The following is an 18,686-nucleotide window of genomic DNA, read 5'->3' on the forward strand; positions in this document are numbered from 1 at the left end:
TCTGCTCCGTGTGGGACCCATGGGCTGCAGGGGGACAGCCTGCTCCACCAGGGGCCTCTCCACAGGCCGCAGGGGAAGTGCTGCTGCCTGCCTGGAGCACCTCCTGCCCTCCTGCTGCACTCACCTTGGGGTCTGCAGGGATGGTTCTTACTCCTCTCTCCCAGCTGCTGCTGTGCTGCAGTTTTTTCCCTTTCTTAAATCTGCTCTCACAGAGGCACAAACAACATCATCTATTGGCTCAGCTCTGGGCAGCAGTGGGTCCCTTTGGAGCCAGCTGAAAATGGCCCTTATCTAATATGGGGCAGCTTCTGGATTCTTCTTACAGAGGCCACCCCTGCAGCCCCACACTACCAAAACCTTGCCACGTAAATACACAACATTTATTTGGCTGTCAGGTCTGAAAATTTTTCAACCTTTTTTCTACAGCAATGAGAGCTAGACAATCCACTTACATTAAAAGTTATGCAGAAAGAACTCCATATCTACTACCAAAATCTAGATTTTATTTTAGAAACTCAAACTTTATAAATGACCTCTTCCTAAGTGCATTCACTGCATGTGGTTGTAGCACCGAGGGGTTAACTGGAGATGCTTCACAAGCCTGACAGGGCAATCACAATTCAGTGTGGAGAATGTGATGAGCTATTCAGTCTGATGGCTGTGTCTGATCGAAGGAAGAGACGCATGTGCACCTTGAGGGATGCCAGAACACTCCCAGGGGTTTTATCACTGCATACTTGGTGTTGGGCAGGGAACAAAAAGCCTAAAGGCAGACTGCCTGTTGTCCAGGGATGTTCATAAATAGGCTAATTGTTTGCCATAAGCCAAAAGGAGAAACACACATGAATACTCCTATACCACACCTCAACCTAACATGGATGTTTGTGACTCTGTTTGATCCACCAATAAATTGCTGACTGATATCAGTTAGCAATGTTTAGCAACACTGATGCAACATTCTCTTCTATCCTGGGATGGAGGACAACCTCCCCAAAATAACTGTATTGTATATTATTGGATAATTGTATTGCTAACTTTGTAAATTTGGTGTTTTTTTTTTTCTTCACCCCCTTTTTTTTTTCTTTTCCTTTTTTCTCTTTTTTTTTTTTTTTTTTTGAGTAGGCAGAGGGAGACTTTCCATGTTCCCCTATCTGGTATTATTACTGATATTTTTATCACCTCCTAACCTCTTTTCTCATACGTTTTAGAAGAGTGTGAAGGTTGCATCAGATGCATAGCAAAGCTATTTTGTTTGCTTTTTTGTTTTCCACTGCATATAGGATTAATATAATCGGGACTGGGCAAATATAGTTTAGGTTTCACTTCTTTACCTATGTGATACTTTTGAGTAGGCTTCGCCTTGTGACAAGAACAGAGAATGATGGTGCCAGCACTGAGTCACTTCCCAAATATGTTTGTCTTTGAGCTCTGAAGTTTGGGCAAATGTTACTGCACCATATCAGCCTTGTTCTTTGCTTTCTGACATCATCTTCTATTTTGCGTGTCTGAGAGACAAGCAGGTGTCTGAGAGAAACCTGTCAAAAAGCAAAGACTCCTCAGTATCTATGACAAGATAGCAGTGGCACCACACTGGCCACAAACACAGTGATGTTTTCGCTGCTTCTGCCCTGTTCAGTTGTCTTGTTGTATCCTTGGGTCCTGTCCTGCTTTTAGCTAAGTGGTGCGAAGGGGCAGCCAAAGAAGGAGGACTTGGAACAAATCAGGGAGCTTGATAAAAGCATGCAGGAAGAGACAAGGGTTGTTATCCTTGCAAAATGGCAAAAGATTTTGGCTAAGATGAGTGGTAAAATAAACTCAGAATTTTGATCCCAGATTATCAGGCTTCTCAAATCCCATCTCACACGCAGGCAGGAGGGATGCTAATGTGCACATGGTTTCTGAGCAGCCAAGTTTGCTCAGAATCAGATGTTCAGTACTGCTTGCCCAGAGATAGCACTCAAGGTGTTAAGAGGAGCTAAGATGCTCAGGATGATGGTTTGAGCCACTGCAATGAGGGCAGAAGACTTTTCTCTTGTTAAAGGGAGGGAGACAGGAGACTAAGATATTCTTTAACAACTGTTTCCTCAGAGAATCCCCTGCTGGGTTCCCTTTCCAGGGCTTTCACCAGATATGCTGCATTTCAAGAGTGCCTTCAGGCTCTGACAGATGTGCCTGGCCGACCTGCGGTGGCGTCCCCCTGGTGCCTGCTGGGGCAGGGGTGGGAAGGAGCTGGCAGAGGGCAAGCAGAGCAGTCTGGCCACGCATCTCCTGCTGCTGCTCTGGCTTTTCAGGGTGGTAGGAGCAGCTAGTGGAGGGGAAGCCACGAGGCATATGACTGCCTCTGGTTGTTTCCCTCTCTTTTTGCTCTCCTCAGTGCCTGGAGTCAGAAACTCAAATGGGAATGTTTTTCTGTTTTAAGAAGTACATGTATGTTTGTTTTCTGTGCTCTTCTGCTGTCTGCAGCTGGGCTTCTGGCACGTATGTAAAGATAGCATAAATCTAAGAGCTGATCACATGTAATGATTATTATCCGGTGCCACTTCTGAGGTATCCTGGAAGCATATCCCATCACACAGTCATCTTTTTCCTGTGCTTCAGTGTTATTAGCAGAGATAGCCCATGTTATCTAGGTTACATGTATCAAAACATACCAAGTTAAAACTAGGCTTTTAAACTAGTTTTAGCAGAACCAATTTTACATTCCCTGTAACTGGCTTCTTTTATACCACGTGTCTTACCACATGTAAGCCATGTGTCTTACTGACAGTGACACGATGAAATGCATGTAACCTTTTTTTCAACAATGTCAACAGATAAATGATTAAGGTAAATACAGCCAAGCTGTTACATGAAGATTTTCATGACAACTGCATTTCTTGTACTTTGTATCAATAAAAACTAGTATTCATAACTTAGTCTATTAAAAATGTACACCATACAGCTTTGCATGAATGAAATTTTAATTGCTACATCTCAGCGTATCAGAACTACTTACACAAAAAGATAAGGATATGAGTTGGCAGATGTGTCCATGAATGTTTAGCAATTTGTGTTGAATGTCTGAATCTTATTGTTTAATGACTTAAGGCCTTATTCGGCTGGGATACACACAGCGTGTAACACATATTTGCATAATTGAACACAGTAATGGTAGAACACCACTATGTAGGTTACATAAACCCCTGTAGTGGGTTTATGTGGCAAGGTTTTGGTAGAAGGGGGCCATAGGGGTGGCTTCTGTGAGAAGGATCTAGAAGCTGCCCCATGTTTGGTAAGGGCCCCACTGCTGACTAGAGCTGAGCCAGTAAGTGATGTTGTTTTGCGCCTCTGTGAGAGCATATTTAAGACAGGGGAAAAAACAAACAAAAAAACAAACAAACAAACAAACAAAAAATACGCTGCACCACACAGCAGTTGGGAGAGTGAGAGGAGTGGGGAACAGCCTTGCAGGTGCCAAGGTCAGTGAAGAAGGAGGGGGAGAGGTGCTCCAGGCACCGGAGCAGAAATCCCCTGCGGCCTGTGGTGAGGACCATGGTGAAGCAGGCTGTCCCCCTGCAGCCCATGGAGTACCACGGTGGAGCAGGGTTCCACGCTGCAGCCCGTGGGGGAGACCATGGTGGAGCAGGTGGACCTGCACCGACGGAGGCTGAGGCCTGTGGAAGACCCCTGCCGGAGCAGATTCCGGGCCGGACCTGTAGCCCGTGGAGAGGAGACCACGCAGGAGCAGGTGACCTGGCAGGAGCTGCTGCCCATGGCGGATCCAGGTTGGAGCAGTTTGCTCTTGAGGGATGGACCCCGTGGTACGGACCCATATCTGGAGCAGTTCTTGAAGAGCTGCTGCCTGTGGGCAGCCCACGCAGGATCAGTTCAGCAAGGACTGCATCCCGTGGGAGGGACCCCACAGCACAGGGGACAAGAGTGACCGAGAAGGAGCGGCGGCGAAGAAGTGCTATAGACTGACCATAACCCCTATTCCCCCGTTCCCCTGCGCCGCTCGGGGGGAGGAGGTGGAAGAGGGTGGATGGGGGGGAAGCTGCTTTTGGTTTCTTTCCTTTGTTTCTCACTTCTCTAGCTTGTTAGTAATAGGCAATAAATCTTACTATCTCCCTATGGTGAGTCTGTTTTGCCCGTCACAATAATTACTGTGCGATCTCCTCGTCCTTATCTCAACCCTTGAGCCCTTTTCATCGTATTTTCTCCCCGTTCCTCTTTGAGGAGGGGGAGTGAGAGAGTGGTGGTGGTGGAACTCGGCTGCCCACCCGAGTAAAACCACCACAACCCCAAATACTCTCTCAACAGAATTTATTTTTATTATTTGAAAACTCCATTAGAACCTGAGGGTGCAAGTCCAGTGGAGCAAAGGGAGATTTTAGGTATTCTGTGGAAATTTCAGATGGCTAAAGTTGTACTTGTTTATCGCTATACTATTTAGAAATACTGCAAAATGTCAGATGAGCCAGGTATTACTCAGTTTTTCAATCTTTTTATTGGGAGACATCACTCAAATTAGCCAACCTTCTGTGCCCAAGTGTCTAGTGACATTTTTCAGAGGCTATTTTGGAACACAGATATTTTCTTCATTTAAAAGAAGCTAACCTCATCAGCAGAAAGTCAGTGAAGATTTATCTGTACTGTCTGGATTCCCAAATGTATTGGAAGTCTTTGACTCTGCTTATGCCAATGACATCTACTGGAGATAATGAAAGAATCTATGGGAATAGATTGAGCATGAAGAAGATGAATATACTATTGCCACAATATTACGACAAATTTCTGATTTACAGATGCTAGTTCAAATGACAATACATGTAATATTGTTTTTTCCTGGAAATCAATTATCTCTTGAAACTCTGATCACGAGTTGGGGCTGTTCAGAAGGTGACAGAAATGTATTTTATGGGTCAGGTCATGGGAAAATAAAATGGAGTCCATATTTTAAAATATGAATACTCTAAACAAAACACAGAGGAAATCTGTTTAGTAATGGTGACTCAAGCCTTATTGGTGGCATCTCAGATCCTGGCACCACTCTGTGGACATCTGTTCCTCACTGCCTGTCCTCAAAATGACAACTTGAAATGTCTTTGTGGAGCTGGAAGTTCCTGTCAGGTATGGCTTCACACAAAGTGTTTCTGTGATGCTGTTTTGATACAGCTGTATCCAGCTTGGTGGACGTAAGTGGTATAAGAGATCTCTGGGCTTTTTGTAAAGCATTATTCTGTTGGAAATCCGATTCCGCACCGTCACATTTTGCCCTGGCCAGGTTAGCCCTGCTTGAAGAATTGAAGTCTGCTGGCAGGGTGCAGCTCTAAGCAGATGTAGCAGATCAAAGAATATGGCTCAAAGCATCATTTTTCTGTGTCAATGGATTCATATGCATGGACATGTTTTTCTGCAGCTCTGAAAGATCAGAATCCTGGGCTTGTCACTGTAAAAAAGAACTGTTGGTTTTTGCTAGCTGCAGAATGTCTCCCACTGTGGGAGTGAAGCAAACAAAGGGGAGATGAAAGTAGGGGATATAGGCTCTCACGTCCAAAACTAAGCAGAAAGGGTTAACAAGAGGGACATAAAGCAGCCTCATTTCCTTGCTCTTTTCCCTGATGGTAGATCAGAGCCTGCAAAATGTCAATGTTTTTGCGTACAGGCACCCAGTACATGTAACCTATTTTTCATGTTCTTTTTTAGCTTACTTAATCAGCACAATCAACTTCAGAATTAAAAAGAAAAAGGAGGTAATGGCTGAAAACTAAATAACCATTCCTATAGTTTTTAAGCACATCATTTGAATCATCAGCTATAGACATTTAAACTGAGACGCATTAAACTGGTTAATGTGCAAAATGATAACTAAACATCTGACCACCTGGTTGATTAGCATTTAGAAAGAAATTGTACAGTTGAGAAATAGAAACCAATTACAGACCTTAAGAAAGACTATGAAAGTCACATATCTTGCAAATATGAATCTGAGGAACTTAATAAAAATACATTTTTGCCAGCTGTTTCCAGATTTGCTAAATCAAACTAAATGGGTTTTAAAAGCCATCTAGCAGATGGAAGGAAAATGTTCACATTTCCTAAAGTGTTAATGAAATTTAGTTATAGCAAAATTGGAAAAAACAAAGAATAGATACACATTTTAATGGTTATGTGGCACCAACAGCTGTCACAGTAAAGTACTGAAATGAAAAAAAGAAAAAAGAAAAAAGGGGAAAAAAGGCAGGTTATTTCCCCTCTTTTCCTAAGCAAAAGTGGCAAAAGAAAAAAATGAAAAACGGGATTTTTTTTTTTTTCAGATATGTCTTAATGAGTGCCGTTTTTCATTAGGCAGTGGTTATAATGCAGTGCAACTAACTCATAAATACAGTACTGTTGAGACTGGTAATGATTCAAATAATAGACACGAATCCATTCAAATTGATACTTAGGGCTTTGATAAAGAAGACCAACAGCCTGAAACATTTTAAGTGTTCATTTCAAAAGTTTTAGCACGAAGAACTTTATTTCCCTACAGGGATTTTTTGCAGTTTTTAGAAGTTTTATGCACTTAACCTGTAAGATTCAGACAATGAAGCAAAGAGACAACAGCACTACTGAAGCATAGTAGCAGAATTTAAGTATCTGAGTATTAAGTAGTAGTTGAGTATTATGGGACTAAAGATTTTATTCCCATCATTAGCCACAGGAGGAAACAGAAATACGCATCCTAAAGATTGAATTGTTTTATTGTGCTAGGCAGGAGAAATTCAGAATAAGAAAGGCTTCTGTTCTGGCATGAGGAGTCACTAAACAGCTTGCACCATTCACTTTGCCTATTAGAAAAAGAAAAAAAAAATAGTTGTTTCATTAAATTCTAATGAAATGAAACCCGTAAATCCTGCAGGATAATCAGAGCTGTTTAAGATAGTTTTACTTAAACATTTTCTAATAAGTGAAAAAGTAGAGACCTTCGACAATTTTATCATCTTGTTTGCTTTGTTTGATCACCAGTTGTACAACACATGACAACGAATTTCTTATCTTGTTTTCTAATCCCCTTCTTCATTTGTCCTTTGCCTTTCTGTCTGACTTTTTATTTCAAAAACTCTGATCTTCAGATTATGTTAGTCCTTTTGACTTCTCATGCACAAATTTCCTTGTGATGTCACCAAATCTACTCAGCAAAGAGCAATTATTGTGTCCCAGGAATGCTCATCATTATCCCACCTATATTCATAGGGAAAGTGTGAAGGTGAAATATAAATAGATAAAAAAGCTGTTTTAAAGCACTGTTGAAAAATTGAAAATTGTAGGTGCCTAATTGCAATACACAGCCATCTAGCAAGTCTCCTTTGCACCTTCCTCTCATCACATTTCATGTTAAATGCTGTCTGTATATTCTTAGTTGGGATGTTACTCACATATCATTTGTAAGGTGCCATACGTGTCTCTGAATCTTGAAGAAGACTTGATAATTGCTCAAAAAAAAGATGACATAGCTGTCTTTTTTTTTTTGATGAAGCTGCTTTTTTCCATGTCAAAATGTTTCACAGAAAAATACTAATTATTACAAAAACTATAATTTCAAATATCAAAATGAATTGACTGAAACATATTGCTGAAATATTCCATTTTAATGAAAGTAAATAAAGAAATTTTATTTCTTCTCACTTCTGTAGTCTAGCATAAACCACGTGGAATAGAATTGCAGTTTCTCTGAATCACTGTTTTACAGAATTGTTATAATTCTAAAGCAAATGCTAAAAGTTTAAGATTTTGCTTTGAGATCATAATGGAAATAGCTTTTGAACCAGTGGAATTTCCTTTTGACTGTTTCTGATATCTCTTGCTAATGTTAACCCCAGCTAGTTCAAGGAAAGTTTAGTTATTTGAAACGTGTAAGTTGGGAACTTCCAATAAAATGTGTTACATGATGGCAGACAAACTTGATTCTTAAGAAACTGTCTTTAGTATAGATTATTGGGTAGGAAATGTCATGTTAGTATTATCTCTGGTTATCACTGATATTATTATTATCCCTCACAAGGAGAGGGCAGGGGTAGGCGCTGAGCTCTGCTCTCTGGGGACAGCGACAGGACCTGAGGGAACGGCATGGAGCTGGGAAAGGGGAGGGTCAGGCTGGGTGTTAGGGAAAGGCTCTTCACCAAGAGGGTGGTTGGGCACTGGGACAGGCTCCCCAGGGCAGTGGTCACAGCACTAAGCCTGTCGGAGTTCCAGAAGCATTTGGACAACGCTCTCAGACGTGGTCTGATTTTTGGGTGCTCCTGTGTAGAGCCAGGAGCTGGAATCCATGACCCTTTTGGGTATCTTCCAACTCGGGATATGCTATGATTCTTTTACTCCATTTGAAAAGTAGGTTCAGTTTCTGGAAACTTGGCCATCAGTCACTTCAAGGATGTGCTGTAAGCACCAGTGTGAGAGCTGTTGGTACGTCTTTCTCTTTTCTGCTGAAAAACTTTGTAAGATATTAGTTTCACCACAAAGAAACAAGTAGAATAGCTTTGGAAATCACAGACACATTTGCCAGTTGGATATTAAAAGTCTTTTTGCCCGACTCCAGTTCTATAGTAAGGACACGTGATCTGTTATTACCACTGTAAATAATCATTATGGCTCTCCCTAAACTTGTATAGCTCTTTTTCTGTTAGTTTTGAAAATAAATTTTGAGAGGTTATGAATCTTCCTGTTTAGCTTTTTAAAATTCTAACTCATTAATGCTAAGGAAAAGTAGCACTAGCTTAGTACATAGAGATTGTATAGTGCTTCAGTTATCTGAATATTAACTGCTTTTCCCCATATGTAAATAGAGGTTGGAGCATTCCCCTGAAGTGGTTGCCAACTGCAATGTACCTGTGCTAGAAGACGTACTGAAACATTAACAAAAAGTGTTATCTTTCTTGGTTTTATGTTGGTAGCCACCGTTGTGAAAGACCCAACAGTTTTAGTGGAACTTGCAATCCATACACATCGCAGTATCCACACATTTTGAGAAAGGAGGTATTTTACAGCAGGAGTTGGAACAACTTTACCTGAAGCACTGATTCATGTTACCCATGGAGAGTTAACTTTTATTACCAATTCAGATTTGAATGGACCATTCTATACTTCCGTTTCTATTGGTCTTCTTAAATTCTGCCATACTGTCAGAGTGTCTGCAGTTATAAAGTGTTTAATACCTTGTCCAGGCTTCCAACTCTTCTATAAATTATACGTGGAATACTTTCCTTTCAGCATACTTGCATAAATTGTTGGATTTTCTTCAGCCTTAATATAGGGTTATGTAAAAATAATTATGGTGCTAATGACAATTTAAACACCCCCCTTTTCTTAAAAAACATCTTTTTAAAACAAATGTCAGCTTCACAGTCAGATTTTCCCTCCACCTATGCCAGAATTAGATTTAAAAAAAAAAAAAAAAGAGAGAGCTAATCTAGTTCTGGTGCAAATTAATAATAAACTTAGGAAGCTCCTGGGTCTTGCACTACACATGAGTACTGTGAAGGTATGATACTAGCTTTCAAGAACATTTCTTTGAAGCTCCAGGCTTCCAAGTATTTTATCCATTCCCATCTAGATCTGGGAATATTAATGAAGTTAGTTCATTCAGATGCATTTAGTGCCACACAATGACAGGTATGTGCTGTGAGCTTTATATATGGGACTCTCAGGCAAGACTACTGCATTTATGACTTTCACAAACCAGTTTGATATGAAGTGCTTGTCAGTCAGCCAGGAAAGAGCTTTCCTCCACTGAAGGCCCCAGATCTGGATGATGCCTATGGGATGGATCTGAACAGTATGTTGATTACAGTGTTTTGCAGCTATCAATGTACTTCAATTAAATCAAAATCAAAGCCTGTTACATAAAGATTTAGGTCTCTCTGTGCCAGGACAGAGTGAAACAACTAATTTATTTGTAAGTGTGCAAAAGATATTTTGTAATAACATTTATTATAATTCTGTATCAGGAGATTACAAATAAAGTGTATATGGACGTGTGGTGGGTAGGACAGGTGGTGTTGTACCTAGTGCTGTAGTACATCCAGCCTCAGTTTGAGTGTAGCTGGGGCTAAGTGGCTGTGTAGCCACTGTGGTATCACTTTGCCTGCTTTTCTCTCAAAAACCGAAATCACAAAGAAACCCCAACAGAGTGTTCATTCTGGCCAGACACAAAATGCTTTTTTTTTTTTTTTTTTTTTTCCTGTCTTCAGTCTTTTAGTTCCAATGTAGAAACATAACTTTTGTTCTTTGCAAAGTTCTGGTGGTCACCCAATCTTAAAAACTTTTTTAGAAGAGGTAAACCTGCAAAGCTGTACTTACTGTGTCTTTTAAGTTGAAAGCTCTGAAAAATGGGATCAATGGAGGCATTTTAAAAAATAAGAGTAAAAAGCAGATTTAAGTACACACTTTGGAAGGTGTACTTTTATGGTGGGTGGTCCTTTATAGTTGTCTCTTCTTTGTTTCCTGGCATCCACTGTTTTAATGCAGGTATTTGTTTTACCAGTATGCTTATATGAATGGTATCATATAGGAACGACATCGTATAGGAACGGTAGTAACAGGTTTTGTGCAGGCATGCAGAAGTTTTAAAATCTTCCATAAGAACAGTTTTAAGAGCAGTACTGCCTCTGTTGATGCATAATGTAGTACCTCAAAAATCCTGTGCTTAGCTTTATACATGTGCATGCATTTTTATCATTCCTCTAGAAACTTCTACAAAATTCTTTCAACTCCATTACAAGAAAACAACAGACTTAAGCTGATGGCTGTGAATATGTTTCAGGTAGAGTTGCTTGGCAGGAGGTACAGTTAGACTAAAACTAGATGCCAACCTCATCAAATAGAATAAAAAGAACAAATTGAGTTTAAAAAAAGAAAGAAATGAAGTATTTCCAAGATAAACCTAATCTTTATCAAACCAGCAAGCCTTTTGAAATTAAAAAAAAAAAAAAAAAAAAAAAATTGCTGGGGAAATGTTCATATGACTTTCTGGGAGGAAATACACTCCTTCCATTTCAGAGAAAATTCAATTTATGCTTCCTTAACTAGTCTTCAAAAGTGTGTCACTAGCAGGTATGCAGTTGATCAGAAATAATTCCATCATTAAAAAATAGTCTTTGTCTCTCTGTTGAAGAAGATGGCTGTGTTTGAAATACCAAAAAGGTCTTTGTTCCTGCTGATGCATTCCTCACATGTAAGTTCCCTTGTCTTTTGCCCAATTTATAGATCATTCTGTGGCTCACCTGACATTCAGCATCATCATCAGCTTAATCAGGTATTCATATTCTTTGGCCACGATAACAATGAATCTTTACTGCATACATCTAAAGAAAAGTAATAAAAATGTGGTAAGTGCTCACAATATCAGTTAAATTCCAGTTTGTGTATTACCTGCATCCAAAGTTTTAATTCTTGCAAGACCTGTTCTACAGAAGATCCCAATGGCTTTCATTTTATTTTTCAGAATTGATTTGAATTCAATGATGAGATTATTGTAAAAAATACTTTAAGGTGAGATTTTGATAGGCTTGACCTGTAGATTAAAACAGCTGGTAAGTAAGTACTTCTTGTATCTTTCGCTTTCTTTTTCTGAGAGAGCTGATAATGATACAATTTCTATCATGAGTATTTTGTATTAAGTCCAGTCCCGCTGCAGGTTTTGTCTGTACAGAATAGATTAACTTGGATTTAATTTGTTTTATGCATAAGGAAACTCAAGAAGAGCCAGCATAACTAATTAATTTTACTGTTTTTTCTGTTTTTTTTTTTTGTTTGTTTGTTTGTTTTTGTATTTGGATGGTACTATGGGTTACCTGATATTCATGAAAAATGAAAGGTAAAAGATGAAAACTTTAACTGAACTTTGGAAGGAAAAGAGAATAACACATAGATTTTACTGCATTTATTGTAGTTCTTTGGTGCTTATAGTTTATTCCATTCACACTGCTCCCATCTGCAGCACCAGCTTGCTTTTCTTCCCTTAGGACTGCAGGGTGTTTTAATAATAGGCCTTCAAGACCCCCACAGCAATGAGAAGTCTGATAAAATAAAGAGAAAAAGGAGCTGAAGTGATCCCTGGAGAAGGAAAACATATTTTCCACTTTTCATTTCCATTTCACAACAGAATGATGGGCTGAACTAATAAAAGCCCATTGGCATTCCAACAGACCCAAACAGTTTGCCTGTTGGGTAGTAATTATGTGTTCCAAGTATTCACATACATAATTAAAAAGTGTTCTGTTTCTTTAAATAAACATAATCACACAGAATCCAAAATAGTCAAATGGTCTCCTCTTTCTTATTTGGACTACAGAACAATAACATAACTTCTCCAGTAAAATTTTCTTTCCTTGCCTGCTCCTACTACTAACCTCAATTGATTTGCAGGAATGAATATGGTTGATACTGGTAATCCTGTGATATTACTCATTTCTGAAACACATTTTTATCATCTGGCCAGAGCTGAAAGCCATGTCATTTCCTATGAGCAGCCCAAATTCTAACCCTTGGCAACTATTTTGGGTTTGAGCTATTGTCTGTTTAAGTTTTGCTTGCCATTAAGAGCGTGTCTGTCAAATTGACCTGCATGCCTGTTTTGCCTTCGTAAGGAATGTCCTGGCTGCCCCCTGCCTCCCATCCGCCAACTGGCCCAAGATTTCCAAATGCTTTCCCTTTCCCAAGCGAGGTTTCTTTGCCAGCCAGCCTTGTGCTGCTCTTCCTGGTCATGTGCATGGTGTGTGGCTTTCCCTGTGGTGGCCTCACCAGCAAAATAGAGGCTAGGTGCCTCCAGACGAACCAATAGTCCAGACAAACTGCACGCTGCAACGCAAAGGGGAAGGGTGGGAGGCAAATGGCTGTGACCAGGTCTGGCACACACAGGAGCACGCTTTCTAGTTCCACCAAAAGATCCAGTACATTTCCCATATTTGTGCCATCAATATCAGTGTCTCAGGAAGGAGATAGGAGGCTGTGGTTTGAGCCAGTGAGGATACATGGAGATGTAATGTTTTGTGAGTTTGTGGTTACAAGTACACTGAAAAGACTAAAGCTGTTTCAAGCACTGCTATTGATTAGTTGTACTGGAGCAGCATCTGTGAATCCTGGTCCTGCAAGTTCAATGTCATGGCATATGAAACAAACAAAAAACTTACAGTTACCACAGGTAACTGCTGTTAATGCAGGTAGAAAACATACATCGGAATAGGGGAAAGGGTGTATATATATTTTTTTCCACATCAGTAATTCTGTATTCTGAGCATGTGAATGATCCATTGGCTTTTCTTGTTTTCTTTTCTATTTCCATGGCTTTTCTTGTTCATCATGGCAGAGGTGGGGTTACCAGCATGTATGTATAGGAAGCTCTTTCATGCAGCATAAGACAAATACTGTTGGGTTTGGAAAGTGGCTGCTTAAAATGAGAGCGCTTGGAAGCTGTAGCTTGGGTACTATTTGGGTGATAATGGGGTTGTCAGGAGACAGACGTTCATGGCTCTAGATACGTATGTGCAGGGCTGATACTGTTCATCAAGGCTCCAGAAAAGGACATTGCCTTAACTAAGACATGGGATCACCAGGACATGTACAGAACTCCACAATGGTGGGTAGGATAAGTTTGTGTCTTGTATCGGTTTTATGCAGAAAGACTTTTGGTATCACTTCTCGCATGTTAATAAGGTGGGGATCGCTTAGAATTTGAAGAGACACTCAGAAGAACTTGAGGCAGCATAATAAAATGCTGTTAGTGATACAGAAAATAAAATAATTTGAAGTCAGTGTTCTTGGGGGATGTTGGAGAGGTAAGTACTAGCATTTGGTTTGTGAAGAGATCCTAAAATTAAAAACTTCCCAGAAGCAGAATTGGACCATATTGTTAGCTAAGGAATTATCATCAGACAGACCTTTTAAAACACCCTAATTGTTACTCAGCATACTTTGAGAAGCACTCATTATGGCTATATTTAAGCAAAAGTGTGGTATGTGATCTGTTTATTAATGATACTGTGATTTCAGAGTGATTTCAAAGTCCCAATTAATCATCTGGGACTGGTCACCAGGCCGATATATTGCTGCATCTTTCCCTTGAGATATCCATCGAACAGGAAAGAGTAAAATGAAAAATTCAAGGTAGTCATTCAAAAAGTATGCTATGTGAATCTTTGTGCAGATCAGTAGTTATTTTCTCCAAGGGCTTTGGTTTGTGTTCTGAAAGTACTATCAGGACAGAAGAATCCCTATTTAAAAAGTTGTTGTTAATTAATAATAAGTAACAGACCTTTGAGAATTCTTTTTTTTTTTTTTTGTTAATTTGAACAAGTGGTTGAATATGCTTTTCATGCTTCTTAAAAAATTCTCTTCTAGAGGCCTCTAGATTTACCAGAATTTACATTTAATGTTAACCCAGATGGGAGGACATGTAATATCCTTCTCCCCTTGCTTTCTTCAGAGGTTGTGTCTTTATCAGTACCCAGTTTGATCGAGGGAGTGTCATTAATTATTTAAATTAAATTTCTGTTTAAGGAGATCTAAAGATGATTCAGATTTGTCTTTTTTTTTTTTTTTTCCTTTAATGGTTGAAAATATAACACATAACATGGCAAATTGAGGAAGAAGGCTGGGTGCTATTTTCAAAGGTTTGCACATTTTTTTCTGTGTGTGTGATTAGTGGTTGTGGGAAAGTAAACTTGTGCATTTAGAAAAAAAAAAAAAGCAGCTCACACATCTGTCAGCATTCTATGACAGTCACATTAAACATTACTTGCTTGAGAGTATAAAGGAAAACAGTCTTACAAGTACCTCAGTTCCCTGCTTTCCATCAGCTCATAGCACTAGACGTTGTTTGCCATGGCTCCTTGTAGCTTCAACGTTTTTCTTTGTAATTATTTTTCTAAAGGTGTCAGGAGCAATTCCAGCTGAGAGTTCTGGCCAGAACACTTCGAAGTTCATGATAAAAGCAGTGAAAAGTATGACTAGTACTTTACTAGTACCATAAAGGAGCATCCCTCAGCACATTCAATAATGAATCCTGCGTGTGGCTCTTTGTCTGTAGAACTTTGTCTTGGGAGAATGTTCCTGGGAGAATCAGCACCGAGAAGGGTGAAGAGGTCTTCAGGTTTGAAAGAACCTCTGTTGTACAATTGATCTTCAGTAATCAGTCATGTTAAGTTCATTATTATTATTTATTGGGGTCACATGCTTGAAAGGGGACATAAAAGTGAGATTCTGAAACACTGCTCCTGGTGTCTTTAAGAAAGAAGAGTGTTAATATTAGACCTTGGATAAATTCCAAGTCAGATAAATTATGTTTTACCTCTCTATAAATTGTAGGAATTTTTATTAGATAAATTATTCTGGTTTTTAAACTCAGCTGTTAGTTTCTGTTTCTGCAGAACATAAAGACAGTTATCCGTAGAGCTTTGAAAATCCCTGGATTTTGTTCAGGGAAAGAAGCAACATTTTTCTGAAGAGGTGAAATTGGTTGTTATGCATACTTCTGTTCCGCTTGACATAAGTTAGAGAACAAAGTTGAAACTTCAAGATTAAGCCTTGCCAAAATGAATAAATTTGGGGCTGATGCCATGTGAAACCTGTAGGAATTTTCACTGCTCTTACTGAATAAGACCAGAGCCTAAAGAGCGGTTAAGCATAAGTAAACCCAATAGCTATTACAGCAGAACTATTACAGTTATTATGATTCTTTCCTTTATTGATAAGGGAGATAAATATTGTTATTTCCATGTGTATTCTGTTTTTCAGTTTTGATTCCAAAGCAGTAAATATGAATTATTCATGATAATTACAGTCCTATTTTCCAGACCCGGGAGCTGCCAAGAGAAATTAAATAATTTTCTAACCTATTGGCTGATTACTTGGAGTGTCACTATTACATGTAAGTACTCATGGGTTGGGGTGGAGGGAGCCCTATACCTTTCTAAACACACACTAACTGAGAAATTCAACAGGAATCCCTATCCTATGCTTTTAATTTCCTTTTCTACACAGCAGCTGCATGTGAACACTGAAGTGGAAACTACACTTCAGGAATAAATGACCCATTCACTCACTTGAATGGACCAGTGGTTAGGGCACGAAGCTGAAAGTTAAGAGACTTGGCTGCTGTTTCCCATTATGCCATTTACTTGCTCTGTGACACCACATAAATGATGGCTTTGCTGTTTCAGTCTTCTTACCGTCATAATGCGGCTAGTGAAAATTTCTCACTTCTCAGCTATGTAATGCAACTTAAAAATAGTGAAATGCAGTGTGTAAAAGCCTCAGTGCAAATGCAAAATGTGATTTTAAGATGATTTGGGCTTATTACCGTGGACGTACATCATTACACTTTTATCACTGCTCTGATTACTCTCTTAGTGCTTTTGAGGACGTACGAAGATGCTAACAATCTGTTGAGCTGTTACAAGATGACAGTGCTTGTTGCTTCATTCTAAAGAGCATCTTGCTCTTACTGGGTTTTGTAATCTGTAGTGGGGACAGACACCACAAGCCAGCTAAGACAGAGCTTTCAAACTGGTATCCAGGAGGATCACACAAGACCAGACAGCTGTTGCTAAAATATCTTCTGTCACAGTTGGCACTTCTTCTGCTGTTGCTGCTCCCAGTCAGTGGCCCCCAAGGTCTGAGTGACACTGATCAGGGTTTGCCTACGCTAGGAAGATGAAGCCAATTTTTGTAATGAGAAAATTGAAGTGCTAGTGCAGATTAGTACCCCCCTGGTGCTTACTCTAGGATGATGGGACCTTGGTGAAGCAAAGCTTGGTACATCAGTGCAGTATCAGGAAAAGCAGCAGCTTCTGACTGCAAACAAAAACAATATTTTGGCTTCTTGGCTAAGAGGCACTAGAATACTTTGAGCACCTAATTAGATTACAGTTTAAATGATGAACATTAAATGTGCAATGTTATTAATCCAGCACCAGAAAATATAAGCAAAGGTGACCAGATGTTCCACTTTGACAGATTAAACTTTTTTTTTTTTTTCCTCCCTAATAAAATGTCCTGCTGTCCTGGTGATTTTGCTGGCTAAAATGTGACATGCTCCAATTACTGTTTATATAAGAGCGGAGACCACGATAAACAGTTCTGCTGTCCCAAAAGAGCTATCCGTCCGTTAGGATAAAGAGCCATATTATTTCTTGTCCTAGCTTTGCTGTTTCCTTTTTTCACTCTAAACCTCTGATTATTCCACAGAATGCAGAATAGCTTCAATACGAAAAGTTAATTCTTATCTTTTTTCCCAAACAGCACAGCCTATACTGTCAATTAGAGAACTTCCTTGAAAAGCAGCAAATTGCGGCACTTGCAGGGCAACCAGGCGATCAGGCCCAGTCAGCATGGGTTTATGAAAGGTAGGTCCTGTTTGACGAACCTGATCTCCTTCTGTGACCAAGTGACGCGCTTAGTGGATGAGGGAAAGGCTGTGGATGTGATCTACCTTGACTTCAGTAAGGCTTTTGACACCGTTTCCCACAACATTCTCCTCAAGAAACTGTCTGCTCGTGGCTTTGTTGTGTCGTACGCTTTGTTGGGTTAAAAACTGGCTGGATGGCCGGGCCCAAAGAGTTGTGGTGAATGGAGCCAAATCCAGTTGGAGGCCGGTTACTAGTGGAGTCCCCCAGGGCTCAGTGCTGGGGCCAGTCCTCTTTAATATCTTTATCGATGACCTGGATGAGGGGATCGAGTGCACTCTCAGTAAGTTTGCAGATGACACCAAGTTAGGTGCGTGTGTCGATCTGCTCGAGGGAAGGAAGGCTCTGCAGGAGGATCTGGATAGGCTGGAGCGATGGGCTGAGGTCAACTGCATGAAGTTCAACAAGGCCAAGTGCCGGGTCCTGCATCTGAGGTGTAACAACCCCAAGCAGCGCTACAGGCTGGGAGATGAGTGGTTGGAAAGCTGCCTGGCAGAGAAGGACCTGGGAGTATTGGTTGATAGTCAGCTGAATATGAGCCAGCAGTGTGCTCAGGTGGCCGAGAAGGCCAACAGCATCCTGGCCTGTATAAGAAGCAGTGTGGCCGGCAGGTCTAAGGAGGTGATTGTCCCACTGTACTCGGCTCTGGTGAGGCGGCACCTCGAGTACTGTGTTCAGTTTTGGGCCCCTAGCTACAAGAAGGACATGGAGGTGCTCGAGAGAGTCCAGAGAAGGGCAACGAAGCTGGTGAGGGGTCTGGAGAACAAGTCTTACGAGGAGCGGCTGAGGGAGCTGGGGTTGTTTAGCCTCGAGAAGAGGAGGCTCAGGGGAGACCTCATCGCTCTCTATAGGTACCTTAAAGGAGGCTGTAGAGAGGTGGGGGTTGGTCTATTCTCCCACGTGCCTGGTGACAGGACGAGGGGGAATGGGCTAAAGTTGCGACAGGGGAGTTTTAGGTTGGATGTTAGGAAGAACTTCTTTACCGAAAGGGTTGTTAGGCATTGGAATGGACTGCCCAGGGAGGTGGTGGAGTCACCATCCCTGGAGGTCTTTAAAAGATGTTTAGATGTAGCCCTTAGTGATACGGTTTAGTGTAGGACTTGTTAGTGTTAGGGCTGAGGTTGGACTAGATGATCTTGGAGGTCTTTTCCAACCTAGACGATTCTGTGATTCTGTGATTCTGTGAAATGGGGATTTAAACCCATTCCAAGAAATGCAGGCTGTAACTTCTAGCATGTCATGTCTTGGCACAGAGTATTGTAA

The 18,686-nt window shown here is 40.5% G+C and overlaps 1 protein-coding gene across 6 annotated transcripts in view; it reads left to right on the forward strand.

Annotated features, from left to right (window-relative positions):
* The window catches only part of LOC308190318 (uncharacterized protein), a 95,190-nt gene extending 77,832 nt beyond the window's left edge, over positions 1-17,358 (forward strand). For 3 of the 6 annotated variants that reach the window (XR_013947069.1, XM_080581525.1, XM_080581534.1), the window contains one exon: positions 2,117-2,928. Coding sequence is in view for 3 of the 6 variants with exons in the window: in XM_080581534.1 (XP_080437660.1) it covers positions 2,117-2,163 (47 nt within the window). In the remaining 3 variants the exon portion in view is untranslated. Of the gene's footprint in view, positions 1-2,116; positions 2,929-11,226; positions 11,349-15,799; positions 15,887-17,259 lie in introns of those variants that run through there. The other 3 variants (XM_080581538.1, XR_013947068.1, XM_080581535.1) reach the window with 3 other exon arrangements.
* The last annotated feature ends 1,328 nt before the right edge of the window (positions 17,359-18,686 follow it).

Source organism: Anser brachyrhynchus (assembly GCF_964034855.1).
Source record: "Anser brachyrhynchus genome assembly, chromosome: 2".
Lineage (NCBI taxonomy): Eukaryota > Metazoa > Chordata > Aves > Anseriformes > Anatidae > Anser > Anser brachyrhynchus.